The sequence below is a fragment of the Solea solea genome, chromosome 14 (assembly GCF_958295425.1).
Source record: "Solea solea chromosome 14, fSolSol10.1, whole genome shotgun sequence".
Taxonomy (NCBI): Eukaryota; Metazoa; Chordata; class Actinopteri; order Pleuronectiformes; family Soleidae; genus Solea; species Solea solea.
This window is the reverse complement of record NC_081147.1, coordinates 15,825,246-15,841,166: the sequence shown is the minus strand read 5'-3', so window position 1 is coordinate 15,841,166 and position 15,921 is coordinate 15,825,246. Positions and strand designations below refer to the sequence as shown.

Sequence of the window (15,921 nt, the reverse complement as noted above, 5' to 3'; positions counted from 1 at the left end):
AAGGTGGCTGTCACCCGGGACAGATGTGGTTTGGTTTCATGGACCAGGTAATCCACGCAGGTCTCGCTGTGCTGTAGCATCACATGCATTTACCAGCATCGTGGACGCCCACTACACGAGTGACCTGGATGTGAAAGTGGGTGAATGCTTTTGTTTTGACAGACCATGACGAGGCTGCCATATAAACAGGGAATGGGTGCCGCCGCAGCAGCACTACACAGTTAGCTCACTCACTCCATCTAGCTGTTCGCCATTTCCCTTTCTGTCTTTTTTTCCCCTTTTTCCCTCACGAACACATGCATTGTATAGACGTGAGTGACTCGGAGGTTCATTTTAGAGCCACTGAAACCGCTGTCTTACTTCGGGCAGAATGGAGAACAGACGCGGAGAGAAGCAGGAAACAATGTTGTTGTTAGCCAGTTAGCTAATGTTACCCCTGCTAGCTGTTGGCTAACCGTAACTACATCAAATTAGTGGGCTGAGTTAGCTCTCCTAACTCAGCCCACTAATTTAAATAGACACAGCTTCGTGCTTTATTTGCTATCTTCTCTTTATGTGTAATGTATTTACTTAGCGGCAGGTTTTCCCACTGACACTCAATAGGTGTTCCTATAAACGAACGAACTAACTAGCTAAGCTAACAGGCAGCTGTGTGGATCAGCGCTGTCAGGCGGTTTCACGAGAATCTGTTCTCGGATTTAGCAAAAATTCAGTTGAACTATTGTTTGTCAGCGACAGCCATGGCAAACGAAGCCTTCCCCTTGCATCTTTTGGTCTGGAACAATCAGTATCTGGAGCTCGATAGAGAACTGCAAAAGAAAGAGGTGGGTATGAAGGCTTATGCTGTGTTTTTAAGGTGCGTTTGTCGCACTGCATTGCGCTGAAGCTGCTGTGTGTTTGGTTCTGCAGCAGGATGCGGCTCGCCTGGATCCGAGGGGGCGCACCCCGCTGGAGTTAGCCGTGTGCCTGGGCCACCTGGAGTCAGCCCGTGTGCTGCTCAGACACGCTGCAGACCCGACACACTGTAACGCACAGGGGTGGACCAGTGAGTGAGCCGCTCTTACTCTGGCACTCTGTTACCCGGGCTGCACCTTCTCTCTTTACAGTTTGCCCTATTTTTCCAACACACGCTATAAAAACGCAACTATGCATCTTCTGGAGACCTGAATTATGATGATGATGATGATAATAATAATAATAATAATAATAATTAATCCGTTTTGCAAATCTTTTTAAGACATATTTTGTTCACCTAGAAACTCTGGCCTTCAAAATGAAACACATATTACCAAAGTATACAAAGATTCAAGTGACTAAAAAGTGAAAATGGTTGCCTTACCTTTTTGTATCTGTGCCCTGGTAAACAAAACATAAAAACTCTTGTTTTTTTCTTCCGTTTTCTTCCGAGTTATATACCAATTTTAGGATTTATGATTTAATGAGCACTACATCTTTACTACAAGAACCCATCCACCTGGCAGGTGAGACATATCAAGATGCCAATTCAAGAGTGTGATTATTGCACAGGTGAGCTTTTGACTGGTCACTCTAAAATGACCAGTTTATCTTGAAGAAACACCTTTTTTAGGCGTGTCACATAGGGCATTTTTAAGTTAAATTATGTTCAAGAACTGCATGCATGACCTCCGCAATGGCCGACAGGCGCTCAACTGAACTTCCCTGAAATAGTTTCTGATGGTTTCCATGCAAACCAACTGTTTGATCAGCATGTTGGTGGCTGATCTCGGATAAAATGAACATCTTTTACTTAAATTCATAGCAAGTTGGTAGGAAATATAAAAGCTTTACATTTGTCGTTGCACACATAAAAAAGTTTTGCTACACACCATATAAAAAAGGGAACATTTCTTTATTTTATCAATCATGTCATTCCAATACAATCGTTCGTTTGTCTTTTCAATGTCTCTCTGAAATGCTTTTTTAGAAAAGATCTGTTTAAACCTTTTCTGTTCTACTTGTTTTGATTTCTTCAGTGCAGTTGTTTCATAGATTACTGCAAAACTAACTGAGTTTGTTGCCTTTTGAAAATTATATTCTCGATTTATTTTGCCAAACATATAGCAGTATGTATATATCATAGCAGTGTGTATTTGTATGGGCAAGGAATCAGTTTTGAGATGAAAACATGGCTTTGAATTTTATTTTGCAAAGGTTTTGTGGATTTTTTTTGGACAAAGAAGTTTACTCTTTTTTTTTGTAAATGTGAATTTTCTGTATGTGTCAGTCTTGCAGGAGGCTGTGAGCACTGGGGATCCTGAGCTTGTTCAGCTGGTGCTTCAATACAGAGACTTCAAGCGTGCCACTGAGAGACTGGCAGGAATCCCAGAGCTGCTCAACAAACTAAGACAGGTTGCACAGAGCTACACACAAGTTTTTGTTTTTTTTGTGGTAGTATGGTCACTGGATGTTACCAGTTTTTACACAAAATATTTAACTTTATTAGCTAATGTCTCTGTAAAGAAGAGTTTCCTTTCTTGTTGTGCTCCAGGCTCGGGACTTCTATGTGGAGATGAAGTGGGAGTTCACTAGTTGGGGTGAGTGTGTTTCAGGAAGTCTGTGTTCACGTTAACAGGCTGAAGTTACTTAAATCCAGTTTATTCTGACGGTGTGATGAAAAGACCTTCTTCTGGTCGGATATTATTTCTTTGCACATTCACATTTTATCTTGTAGGTTTATTATTATTATTATTATTATTATTATTATTATTATTATTATTGTTATTGTTAATTATTATTATTAATAATAACAATAAAAAGAACCTCATGTCTCAGTCCGAATTAGATTTCAAATTGCGTGACTCTCGGTATGACACACACAGCAACGTCAATGTGACTGACAATATGAATGTAGCCTATTATGTTTTCCGAGTGGTCAGATTCAGCACCACAGTGGTTGGACAGCTCCAACGCCATGAGCAGCTGTCGTTGAATGGATTGTGAAAGACAAGTGTGATTGTTTGCTGTCGGCTTCAGAGACTGAGCAGCGTGACTTCAAAATTGTCTGTAAAATGTTGGACTGCTCAGCCGTAATGTGCCTCACTGTGTTTTGAGTAATGTGCCTTCTGAAATCCCCTTGAGATGCTCCTGTTAATACTTATTTACACGTTGCATCTTAACATTTTTTGGATCATTATAAACCAGTCTTTATGTGTTCTTTTCAGTTGCTACACATGTTACAAAACTAAATCTAGGAAGGGTGTTTCAGCTGTCCCTCTAAATCTGCTTCCCCCCCCCCCCTCTACACTTTCCTTGTTTGTTTTCTGTTCCTAAAATATTCAACTGTTCAACTTCCCTCTTAGTGCCCTTGGTGTCAAAGGTGTGTCCCAGTGATGTCTACCGGGTGTGGAAGAGCGGATCATGCCTCCGCGTGGACACCACGCTCCTTGGTTTCGAACACATGACGTGGCTCAAAGGGCGACGCAGCTACATCTTCAAGGGTGGAGGTGTGTACTGTAAGCTCCTAGAACAGCTTCACAGGTACAGTATACAAATAACCCAGCAGTCCAGATGGATGTTGATGAATGGATGGGTTTGTGATGGAAACATGACCTTAAATGACATTTTAAGACTGACTTTTCTTGTGTCATGGTCAGGCCTTCAATGTTAAAGATATAATGTTGTGAGTCACTGTAATACCAACCTCTCCTTAGATGACGGGGCGGTGGTGATGGAGGTGGACCACGAGAAGCAGGTTGTGTACACAGAGCCACTTGTGTTATCTCCTCGTGACGCGCCCTCCCTCCTGGCAGCCATGCAGCCGTCACAGGAGAACACAGCACAGAGACTGACGTCGCCCATTGTCTCCACGCACCTTAACACACGCAACATTGCCTTTGAACGGTAATGCATACTGTATACAGATAAACAAACCAGAATCATTTCAACACTTGGCTGTGTACTTTATGCTTGCTTCATATTCATTAGTTTGGGTTCAGTGGAGCTTTTTTCCTATTATGTATGATTATTCATTCTGTTGATGTGAGTTTTAAGCTTGTAGTGCAATATTACATGAAAATTGAGGAGGATGGAATATTTTAATTAAAATGTTAAATTCTGAGGAACACCGTTGTCACATCATGAGGAAAGTGCAGTAACGTTGTATGAAATGAATTTCACACAAATAAAACTCACCCCTCGTACGTCTTGAACATCACATCCCCACAGTTAATATTCCTGCATGTAATTGTGTGGCATGAGCTTTAATTACGTCGTTTACGTTTTGATTACTTAGAAACAAGTCCGGTATCTGGGGCTGGCGTTCTGAGAAGAGCGAGGTGGTCAGTGGATATGAAGCCAAGGTATGTGAAGTAGCAAACACAACCAGACAATGTCTGAATTGTCTTGACAAAGAGTAAAAATATATAAAACAGTAATAACAATTTGTTGCTACTCTTAAGAGTTTTAAAAAGTACATTTATTTTGAGTATGTTATATGTAATAAAATAATATCAGGACTTTTTAAGAGGGAAATTCAGATGAAGCTATCTTGTGACAGGAGCCAAGTCAAATTTGCTTGACTTTCACATTCTGATTCTCACTCTAACCAGAATGTTTTTGCATCCGTTTTGACTTAATAAGCATTTGTTTTTTCTTGATTAAGCTTTGCTTCATTGTAAGGGTTAAGTGTGTGTTCTTTTGTTCGTACGTCCCCCCAGGTTTACAGTGCAACCAACGTGGAGCTGGTGACTCGTTCGAGGACAGAGCATCTCTCCGACCAGGACAAGTCAAGAAGCAAAGGTGAATTTGCGAACACACTGGCTGTAGGTCGTCACCCTGAAATTACAGTGTAGGAAATAACACAAGATGCAGGAATAAACATTGAAAAATTAAAGCAGTATAGTGTATAACTTACAAATATAAACATATGATTGTTACTTTCAAAGCCTTGTCGAATGCAGGTTGGAGTATGAGTGAAAACGCAAAGAAGTGTCCACAAAAAGTTTCACCAGTGAATTCTACTGCTCAACTGCCTGGTTGTTAGCATTTTTATGGGATAAACGCTTCTTGCCCCCACATGTACCTGTACTACTACCGCTGCAGTATGCACACAAACACTCCCTCGTTCAGTTCTGATAGTTGAATGACACCATAGTGTTGCATTTTCTGGGTTCATGAAGACCAAACGGAAGCAGAAAACAAGAGATCACTAAAAGTGACATGCTGTAGCTTTAAATAATCATTGCACAGTACATACATTTGTGTGTTACGGGTTATTACTGACTCATAATACAAACTTTTAGTTGAGTGAAACTGAATATAATGCTCCAGATTTATTTCATATTTTCATATTTATATTGTGTTGTTAATAATCCCTCTACATTGTTCCCACTCAGGCTCAAAGACGCCTCTACAGTCCTTCTTGGGGATTGCCGAGCAGCACACAGCTCACAACGGGGTAAGAGTCTCCGCAGGAGCTGTTTTAATCACATCCACATTCACCCACATCACCTGCCGCCTCCTCTCACACAGTATGTTGCATCATTTCCTCTCTGACTGTGTTTTTTTTGTCTTTCTGTCAGAGTAACGTGTCCCAGTGTGCCAGTCCGCACAACCCCACAGCTATCACAGCTGAGGAATACTTCAACCCAGAGTTTAACCTGAATAGCCGAGACATTGGACGTCCCGTCGAGCTCACCAGCAAAGTCCAGAGGTGAGATGAACCAGTGACAACATTAGGGGTGTTAAAATTAGTAATTAGTCACGATTAAAGCCACATAAAATTGCTTGTTGTGTTTCCAAACATGGACGGTCAGTACATGGAAAAAAACACTTACCAGGATGTGATTTTTTTAATTTTGTACTTTTACATGTGGTAGCACCGTCGCTTTGAAATATGGGAGAACAAAGCTGAGAGGAGGAAGGTGAACGTAACAGTATTATATATTTTGAAAGCAGGAATTTGGGCACATTTGGACCAAAAGCATGCTGTGTGTAAAGTCTGTCACATGAAAAAGGAACTGTGCTGTTTTCAGCACTAATGACTAAGGGGAAATAAAGAAAATAGTGTCTCATCCATCCATGGCTGAGCTGGGTGCTCTATCAGTTTGTCAACTCGACTGCAGAGGCAGAGTGTTTCAATGATAAAAGGTGTGTCCATATTTATCTGATTACTTGTATACATTGATGAAAAATTACCCAGGGGCATGAATAAACAAAAAGATTTGAATTGAGCCGTGTCACTGAAATGATAATCAAAATGGACTTGTGAGACCAGTGACGATGCACAGCCTTCAAAGTACACGTCCATCATCACCAGATCAGTAGCACATGACATGACCAGACCATTTCCACCTCCTCTGCAGGTTTAAAGCGACCCTGTGGCTGAGTGAGAGTCACCCTCTGTCCCTGGCTGAGCAGGTGACGCCCATCATCGACCTCATGGCCATCTCCAACGCCCACTTCGCCAAGTTGCGTGACTTCATAACCCTTCGCCTGCCGCCGGGCTTTCCTGTCAAGATAGGTGAGAGTGAGCGGTCACGTCAAAAACACTGATTCCATCCAGAGCAACATACAATTTTTGAGGTGAGATGTTTACAATGCTTTGTCTGACTTATTAACTCACTGGCTGCCTTCCAGAGATTCCCCTGTTTCACGTGTTGAATGCCAGAGTGACATTCAGTAACCTGTGTGGCTGTGATGAGCCGGTCAGCTCGGTGACGGTGCACAATCCAGAGAGCTCCGGAGAAGCTGGTAACTATGGACACACACACAATCAAACATGGACGTGAAGTCAGTGAGGTTGTGGTTTTGGGAGCAGTGTACTTTACTGTGTGTTTAGGTTGTGGTCTGGCTAAGAAATTATTTTTATCACTTTTTTTATGGCAGTTAGAGCTGCAACTAATGATTATTTTCAGAGTTGATCGAGTAAAACGTTGCTCAGTGTTTCCTGGAAATAATGATATTTTCAAATGTCTTTGTCTTTGTAATTCTTTAAGAAACACATGACGATAACTTTAGTAATTGATTAATAATCTATTCATTGTTTCAGCCCTAATGGTAATATGCATTCCAGCATTTGGGTATTTAAAAAAAATTGTTAATTTAGGGGAGGTTTTTGCTCTCTGGGTGCCTTCTCTAGATGTTAATTTATTTACCTACCTGACCTTTTCACCTTAAAATTAGTACATACAGTTATATTTTAGTGGTTAAAAGTACAAAATAAAGGTACATGTTAAAGCACTTTTTCATTAAAAAAAAAAACAAGTCACACTAGCTAGTAGATTTGGAATTGTCTTGCACTTCCAGTGATGCTGTAAAACCATCTTGTCATCTTATCTCAGGTCAGTCTCCACCTCCCTTCCACTGTGAGGTGGACCCCTCAGTGTTTGAGCCTCCCCCCGACTACACCACCCTTGGTCCGGGCCGCAGTGAGCCTATGAGGGACGAGGACGACAACCTGCTGCAGTTCGCCATCCAACAGAGTCTGCTGGATGCCGGCACTGAGAGTGACCAGGTCAGACCAGGCCTGTCGGTCTAATCATTTATCAATAATGTGTCAGATGTGGGAACTTTTTGAATACTCTGTCCGTCACTCTTAGATTCAGGCATAGATCCGGGTCACAAATCAGGAAAAGAAAAAGTCACATTCTGTTTTTGGTTCTTTCTTTCCACAGATTGTTTGCCAGTGATCTCTTAATTTATCAGTGGCAACGTGTCGCTTTAGGATACCTGTACTCGTGATGACAGGTTAAACATGTATGTCTGGTTTTCAGGTGACTATCTGGGAGGCTTTGACTAACACCCGCCCAGTGCCACAGTCTCCACTGTACGAGGAAGACTCCCAGCTGGAGAGGTGAGCTGAACTTTACGACAGACTCCTCTTACCTTGAATTACTTTTACTGGCAGGTTCACCCTGCACAAACTAAAGTGACGACTCTAGATCAATAGATTATGTCAGTTATACATTAGCAGTCTTACCGTCATCATAAATATAACCATATATGTTGGGATGATTGTTGAGTTTATTTTCAGTAGATGCATATGTAGCTGTTACCATAGTGAGCAGCTGCCTGTTCATAATTCTTATTCAGGAAAAAATGTCTGGCTGGTGAAGTAATTTAATTAAACCTCTCCAAATAGAATTCAGTGATTATCTCTTTCACTACACATTCTCTTGGGAACAGTGTCTCCCAGTTATCCTGTAATGAAACCCAGCAGTGACATTTCCAGCTATGATGTCTGTCTTTGTGTAAAGCTGCAGGTGATTTTTGTTAACATTATTATTCTCTGTTGAAACGGCTGATGGTTATATGTATGCTGTGCACTACATGAGCCTCGACTGATGATATCATTTATATAGCACCTGAATACCAGTCTTTAATAATGGGTGTAAGAAGTTACTGATTCCGTGACCTTTATATCCTGTTATTCCAAAGTCGCTGGGCTGTCGAGTCAATATTATTCATATAGCCCAACTTCACACAACACAATTTGCCTCGAAGGGCTTTACAGTCTTGACACCCTCTATCCTTAGACCCTCACGTCGAGTGAGGAAAAAGTTGGGGGAAAATGGGAGAACCTCAGGAAGAGCCACAGAAGAGGGATTCCTCTGTGATGCCAGAGGCACGCTCTCCTCTGGATTTGAGCCTTGACCACGGCTCAAATCGGAGGGCCCTATCCAAGGATCTAAGGCTGCCGGGTGGCTCCTATGGGGTCAACATTTCTTACGTGTAGCTGGGGACCAAACCCATGCAAAATTTAAAGTGATCAGTAAAATCTTAAATCAATTCTAAAAACGTACGTATCTTTCGTGGGAACTTCTTTGTGTTTTCCATCATACTCCAGCCTGTTTCCAACTGTCTTGCTTTACTAGCTCAGTGTTGCTGTTGCCTCTGCCGGTCTTCACAACACCAAAATCACTTCCTGTATGCAGTCACTGGTCGACATGAGATCGAGCTGTGTGACGTTGAACCCGACCAATCCCAGAGAGAATATTGAGGAAACACGACAGACGAATTCACCCTATTAAAATAAAATTACCTTGTCAGTTGACACAACCAAACCCAACCCAAGATTTCTGTCCAACCCGTTTTCGTGATGGTATCTATGCTCTAAGCAATATTGTGTAAACTAACTTTACAACAGTTTGTTTATTTCTAATCTCTCTATAGTTTTAATGAAAATATCCTTTATGTGTTTCTCTCCTCAGAGCGATCCAGGAGTCTCTGTCCATCTCACTGGTCAGCAGAGAGGGAGAAGACATGGCTGACCCCAACCTGCCCTCCTCTGTCTCACCTTTGGAGCCCACCGCCAATTCCCCACTCTCCTTCAGCACGGTAACCAATCCGCAGTTGTCTGGAGACTTTGGCATGGGGACGAGCTTCGACGAGCAGCTGCGCATCGCCATGGAGCTGTCGTGCAGGGAGCAGGAGGAGCTGGACAGGTGAGGCAAGAGGAACTCAAAGGCGGTTTAGAGCAGTTTGACATGTTGGAGATTACACATGATTATACATTCCTTTTTACCTGATTGTGTGCGCTGAGGAGAAGCCCTGCGAAATCAAACTGTAAAAAAGACTGTTGTCCTAAAGCGAATGAAAGCAGTGAATGAATCACAATCCTGTGGAGGATCAAGAAAGCACCATCTTGTCTTACATATGTCCCACTTCAGTATCAACTCGTCTCACAAATACAACATTTTCGGTTGTCGATGACGCATCATAGCAATTTGAGTTACCCTGTGTATGAATAGTGCTATACAAATAAACGTATGTATTTGTGCGTTTGAGAGGGCAGTCGTGCTCAGATACAAGACACTTCTTGTCCTGATTGTGAGCCGCGCTTGTTAAATGAATGGTGTTATGTGAAGAAGATCTAAAGTGATTTATGAGAGCAGAAAGTTGCTCCATGTGGGCCAGGTTAAGAATCGGTATCACCTCCAGTGTGTCTGTTTACTGCAGCTTATCTGTGGTGAATGACACCTTTGCCAAACCACACTACTGTAGGAACTATTGTTATTTTGAAGCTGTTGTATGTTTATTTTAAGTTTTAGATCAGTATATAGTGGAGGGCATTTTGCTCCCTGGTCAGCACCATTAACATGGTCAGATCAACATAACTGAGTAAAGCACAAAGATGATTTTATTTCATTTGTGTTCCATCTTGTTTTTGTCACAGGAAGCAGAAGAAGGAAGAGGAGGAGTTGGAGCGGATCCTCCAGCTGTCGCTCACTGAGAAGTAACGTCACAACAACAACAACAACCGCCGCAGCAGTGGAGGCTGGTTGTTGTGATCGAGGAGCGATCCTCTTAATTTATTCAGTTTCTTGTTTTATTTTTTTAAAATCCTGAGATGTTAAGTTATTGCAGATATTTTTATTTTGTCCTCTCACACAGGAAAGGCTGCTACACGAGAGATGTACAAGGTTGAGAATATAAGAAATTAACGAGTGAGAGGGATTTTAACAAAAAGAAGAGGCACTGTACTCTTGAAACGAAAGGGAGTCTTTGTTTTTCCTTTTTTATTGAAGATTTTTCACAGTCTTGCTGTCTTTACCGAGTGATGAATGATCCTTAAACTTTTAAACCTATAACATGATCCATGAAAACACAATCTCAATGGAAAACAAAAAAACTATAAAAGAATAATTATAATATTTAAAATGTTTATGTTGGATTACTCCTGTGTGTGGAAAAAAATAAAGAATAATGAGTATCCTGAATTTATTGTTATGGTTTTATTGTATTTTATGGCCAAAGGAAAAAAGTATATAATCCCTGTGTTTTGTTTTTTTTTTGTTTGTTTTTTTACAGTTTCATTCTTGGACGTCATGTGATCATCTGACACCGGGGATTTCTTCTTTTGGTAAATCATTGAAAGTAACTTAATTTTATACAGCGATTAATTTTTTGAATCTTTAATTAAAGTTATCAAGTAGTTTTTGGTTAAAAGTCTGTTGGTAAAGTGCAGTTTCAAAACTTTATTCCAGATGCAACAGTTTAGTTTAGTTTAGGCAGCAGGAGAAAAAAAAACCTCAGCTTTATACATTTTATTTTAACGAAATCTAACAAACTTAAATTTCCTCTGGACGAAATCTCTATTGAATTGATCTCACTTTCTACTGACTTTATTAAATAATAACTTGAATTTAATCTATGTAATCAAAGTTTTGTTTGAAAACATCACATCATCATACACATAATATACATAACATTACCCTCAATATCAATGGAGACTGCAATAAAGCATTATTAGTTGTACAATAACAATAGGAGTTGATGAATTTGTTTACATTAATTTTGATTTCCAGCTTTTTGAATTAAAAATATAACATTAAAAGTTTGTGAACCACTCGACTTGGCCAATGGACCCTTTAGGGAGTCTTTTCTCATTCGAGCCTTGATCCCGGCTCATCTTGACATCAATGGCTTCTTTCCGTATTCTATAAACTCTGTCAAGCTCGCTCTCCTCCGGATCTGGTTTGGAACAAAATCATACAAGAGTCATTCATTTAAAGTGATTCCTACATGTAGTGCGGTAGAGCTTCATACTCACCTGGCTTTGGGTTCGGGTCAGTTGAACGGAACACATCTGGATCCTCGTAGTCATTTTCCGGCTCCTGTGACCGATGCCTGGGCTTCACTTGTGCCTGTGGTATATTTGATGGTGAAGGGGAGCTGATGCTGTTGCACATTTGGACAGGAAGTGGGTCTGTCGAAGGCACAAATGAACATAGTGTGTGAGGAGCTGTATGCTGAAACACAGGCTCTGTCTCACAGCAGTGTTCTCACCGATGGTGGTGTCGTAGAGCTGAGATTCAGAGTAGGGACAAAGATGATGCACCGTGTTTTCGAGGAAGTGATTGAGTACATCAGTGAAGGAGTGGACTCTCACCTACAGAGAAGACGACAAGCAACAGGATTTTAAATGTAACCCATCCTTGTTACACACCAGTAGATAGGCCTATATGTGTGTGTTTTTGTGCTATGAAATGTCAACTGATTTCTTTTTTGCAGTTCTTTGTTCTATTTCACAAATGCAACAAAGTTTAGTTATCCACACTTTATTCATGATGTTTTCTTCATTTTATAGGTCAAATAGGTTTTGTGGCTCCAGATGAGTTATATTTGGGTGTATTCTGATACTAGATGCATTTTTTTATTTGCACATTTCTTCACCTCAGTCACTTGCAATCCTTAAAGGAGACGTATCTCACATTCCCGATCGAACTGCACGTTTTGATTTATGTAAGAATAGGTTACTGCTTTGACCGCCAATCTCGGCGAGCACTACAAACAAAAACACAGCAAAGTACATGCATACTTCCTGTTGCTTTATTTTTTTACATTACACATTAAAAAAAGACATCATCTTAGAAAGCATCAGTCTGAGTGATTAGAGATTATAAAATGTCAACATTAGGCTTTGGGAACTAATGTCAATCAAGACCTGAGAAGCATATCATATTTAGTAAATACCAGGCATAATTAAAGGAAGAAGAAACAAATCCACTGCCACTCTGCTTTACAGAACAATGTTTTTTTACTTTCCAAATTGGTAAAACATTTGATTTGTGTCCACATTAGTTCAAAGTTGTACTTAACACTCACCGGTATATCGAGGTGAATGATGAGCCCCAAGTGTGACCTGGTCACTTTGAAATTCCTCAAGACAGGTCCACTGAAACACGAGGAGGAGCAGCTTTATTTACATTTTATTTAAAGTGCGATATCAACCTCATCCACCGTTTACCCAGCATGTCATTGTTACTGATGATAATCACATCGATGCAGACAAACATCAAATGAATTACTGTGCAAGTGTGGAATGAAATCCTCTTCCTGTGTTTAATGGCTAAAAAGAGCACATTTTACATAATTTACAATATTTAAAGGGCTACATCACTGAGTAATTGGGACATTTCACCTGTCCAGCAGTAGCCTGACTGTCACGGCGTGGTTTCCCTCTGAGGACGGACGGAGGATGATGTTGCCGTTCTGTGGGTGATGCTCCAGCATGGCCTCGGCCTCCTGACGTGTCACATTGAAGAAACACCTGCAGGATTTATGGGAGAAAAACGACTCCTCCTCATTTCCAGGTACAGTTCAGCAAGTTTGTCATAACAGAGAGCAAAGGACAAAATGCATTTGATAACGACGATTGCCTGGGTGTTTATGTTCCGTGTTAAACGGCAATGGAGGCGGTATTACAAATCCCATTTCCAGAAAAGTTGGGATTCGTTTCTCAAAAGGTAATACAAACTAACATCTATAATTTGCTGTTTTGGAAGGTTCCACAATTAGCAGCTTAACTCGTGAGTGAAGGATGGGTCAAAGTCTCTACCCATTTACAGTACATGATATTGTGGAAAGAGTCAGGGAGTCAGGAAAAATCTCGCTGTGTAAAAGCCAAGTGTAGAAACTGCTGAGCAAGCGAATTTTGAACTAAAATTTTGACGTATTTCCAAATTTCACAAATTAAATCAGATTTTAAACATTTTGAATACTTTTTGCTTAGGTGTGTTAATATAGTTGTTCAAAATATATAAATTTTTTATCAGATTGTGCTAAAGAAAAGGACACTCTATATTGCACATGCTTATACCCTCTGTATATACTGTACGTTTAACATAGTGATGGAAAAAAGCAGCTCTGTGTTCTAAGGGTTAACTGTCAGTTCAGGATTAAGCCATTCATCTACAAATAATTAGCTGTAGAAGTTGTTTTTTTTTGCATTTGGAGAAAGAGTCCCAACTTTTCTGGAAAAGTACAACTTGTACAAAGTGTTTCTTTAGCAAGGAGAGGAGCATTTTTCTGGAGAATCACTTACGCAGGCATGTCAGAGTTGCTGGGGTTTGGCTTGGCTGCGGCTCGCTGAGGAGAGGATGAGGATGATGAGGCAGAGGCTGAGGCTGAGGATAATGAGGCAGGGGGTGGGAAAGATGGTGCTGGCATGGTGGGCGCACACAACCTGGGCAGATTTCTCCTCCTCAACTCTTGATCCAGAGCCTCCCTCAGCTTAAAGAGCTGTCCAGGCAGCAGTAACATATTACTGGGAATCACTTTCTATAAGGAAAGAGTACATGTTTAATTCCAACATAATTTATGGATCATTATGCCCATTCTACTTTTCCTAAATAACAGAATGTGTAGGTGCTTGCGCTCAGATATTGACGGTGTGTGTGTGTGTGTTTACTTTGGCCATAGTGAGAAGGTAACACCTCCACTCCTCTCCTGTGGAAAGATTGTCCACCTGCACCATCGCACGAAGCAAGGGAAAGACATTTTCTCATGTTTACAACTTTGTTTCCACAGACAACAGACAATGTATAAATAATAATGTGCCAGCGTTTCAGCGGTGCCACACCTTGAGCAGCACAACCTCTTTTTGTAGAGTGAAAGTGAAGATGGCCGACGTCACACACGGTTTATTTAAATCCTTGGACTTCACCTGCTCCAGGTCCAGCTTCTCCGTGTACTGACGGAAAGAACAAGCAACGTTAATCTGTGATTTACTCACTGGGACAAACAGAACATCAGTCCATGTCAAAGAAGAATTGCTATCACTTTCATACTTTGAGCTGTAAATATGTCAAAGTAAAGTTAAAGGGCATTTTTTTTCCTCACTTGGACAAGTGAGGAATCAACTTAAAATAATTATGATGCTCATTTATGATAATTATGGCCTGTTCTTTTTTGTTAAAATTGACAGAAGCACAGTGAAGAGAAGTGTTGGGCCTTTATTTTCTTTGAAGGAAGTGACTTTGACATTGTTTTTTTGTGGGTTAGGGTTAGTGGCCCTTTAAGTAAAAACAGAATGACAAAAATATTTGTTCTTACCGTTTCCTGGGCATCATGTTTATACAGAAATAGCTGGCTTCCACGTAGTTCTCCGAAGTACGGCTCGAAATTCTAAAAATTATAAATGTCATTTTCAGTTGCTATAACTTTGGTGGTTAAAATCCGCCCCTTGTGTGTTCAAGATTGTAGAAACAGAATATACGATCCAAAAGTATGTTTGCATATAATCACAATAAAAATAAAAAAGTTGCTTTGTTTATCGCACTCCACATTCTGAAAGCCAAACATACTCTACAAACAAAGACGAAGAACATATTTCCTGTGATGTGAAGGCCTCCGTAGTTCCCTGACACATTTAGGAAAGGAATTCTTCGTCAGATGTCCCTAATTTGTGCACAATGGGCATTTTAATTTAGCAGCAATCAACACTCTGTACGATGACACGTTCTCACTTGTTTCGAACTGATTGTTTGCGTTAAAAGTGCAGAAATACAACTTTTACAGAAGATTCACACGTTGTACAATGTTTTTTTACTCCACCTTCATTTCCACATATCTCGCATCGCTGACCTTCTTATCATTTGTTTTCTTCAGCAGGGGCCCAGAGTAGTACAGAGGCAGAGCTGTGATTGAGGCATTCCTCTTGTAGATGGCTTTGTGCTGTTTAAACATGGTCCAGTCTCTTTCCGAGTGTCCATCGGTGTGTCCCCTGGACTGCTTTGGTTCTCGTCTGGTTCGTCCAACAGTATGTTTATTGTCACTAACGGTAAGAGAAAACTCAGCGGATCCCAGTGAGTCTGGTATTTCCCTCCGTTGTTGTTTCCTTGTTCTTCTCCCTCTATTGTATGCGACACACCATGACAAGCACTAATCTACGTTCACTGATAACATTTTCTCCACCTTTCCCTTATTGCTGCTCTGAGAATGAGGAAACGCTCTCTTTATTTATATCAAAGGGAAAACGTCTTGAGTACTTTGAACCTCAGCATAATTTAGAAAAGACTGAGCTGGATTACTTATTTAACATGGCTGTTTGTACAGGGACTTTTTATCTGACGCCAGTATCGGAGGACATTAGCCTTATCTTGACTGTAAAGGTCTTAATTCATCACAAAACTAATAAAGTTAGTTTTATTTAATTAATTACACGTGGCCCACCACTGA

The 15,921-nt window shown here is 40.6% G+C and overlaps 2 protein-coding genes across 3 annotated transcripts; one reads left to right on the top strand and one right to left on the bottom strand.

Moving 5' to 3' along the window:
* Nucleotides 1-12: 12 nt before the first annotated feature.
* On the top strand, nt 13-10,679 carry ankrd13d (ankyrin repeat domain 13 family, member D). Its single transcript, XM_058649552.1, has 16 exons — nt 13-824; nt 910-1,045; nt 2,246-2,370; nt 2,510-2,555; nt 3,321-3,464; nt 3,672-3,861; nt 4,253-4,319; nt 4,677-4,758; nt 5,355-5,416; nt 5,541-5,671; nt 6,324-6,481; nt 6,598-6,711; nt 7,302-7,474; nt 7,734-7,813; nt 9,171-9,404; nt 10,136-10,679. The coding sequence occupies exons 1-16, from the start codon at nt 741-743 to the stop codon at nt 10,197-10,199; spliced, it is 1,890 nt and encodes a 629-aa protein (XP_058505535.1). The 5' UTR covers nt 13-740; the 3' UTR covers nt 10,200-10,679.
* LOC131472410 (signal-transducing adaptor protein 1-like) lies at nt 10,678-15,892 on the bottom strand. Of its 2 annotated transcripts, none has more exons than XM_058649553.1 (10): nt 15,298-15,892; nt 14,797-14,868; nt 14,324-14,434; nt 14,153-14,209; nt 13,787-14,022; nt 12,884-13,012; nt 12,568-12,637; nt 11,749-11,851; nt 11,513-11,668; nt 10,678-11,433 (listed from the first exon to the last, which is right to left on the bottom strand). In XM_058649553.1, exons 1-10 carry the CDS (start codon nt 15,427-15,429, stop codon nt 11,291-11,293), a joined length of 1,209 nt encoding a protein of 402 aa, XP_058505536.1. In that variant the 5' UTR covers nt 15,430-15,892; the 3' UTR covers nt 10,678-11,290. The 2 variants fall into 2 exon arrangements, with proteins under 2 accessions (XP_058505536.1, XP_058505537.1); XM_058649554.1 differs by having other exon boundaries at nt 10,679-11,433; nt 15,328-15,892.
* Nucleotides 15,893-15,921: the final 29 nt, after the last annotated feature.

Excerpts from the sequence above, each read along its gene's own strand:
- ankrd13d (XM_058649552.1), top strand. The coding sequence starts at position 741 with ATGGCAAACGAAGCCTTCCCCTTGCATCTTTTGGTCTGGAACAATCAG. Across the intron at positions 2,371-2,509 it reads TGCTCAACAAACTAAGACAG|GCTCGGGACTTCTATGTGGA; the intron begins GTTGCACAGAGC and ends GTTGTGCTCCAG. Across the intron at positions 7,814-9,170 it reads GAAGACTCCCAGCTGGAGAG|AGCGATCCAGGAGTCTCTGT; the intron begins GTGAGCTGAACT and ends TTCTCTCCTCAG.
- LOC131472410 (XM_058649553.1), bottom strand. The coding sequence starts at position 15,429 with ATGTTTAAACAGCACAAAGCCATCTACAAGAGGAATGCCTCAATCACA. Across the intron at positions 11,852-12,567 it reads TCATTCACCTCGATATACCG|GTGAGAGTCCACTCCTTCAC; the intron begins GTGAGTGTTAAG and ends TCTTCTCTGTAG. Across the intron at positions 11,434-11,512 it reads TGACCCGAACCCAAAGCCAG|ATCCGGAGGAGAGCGAGCTT; the intron begins GTGAGTATGAAG and ends GTTCCAAACCAG.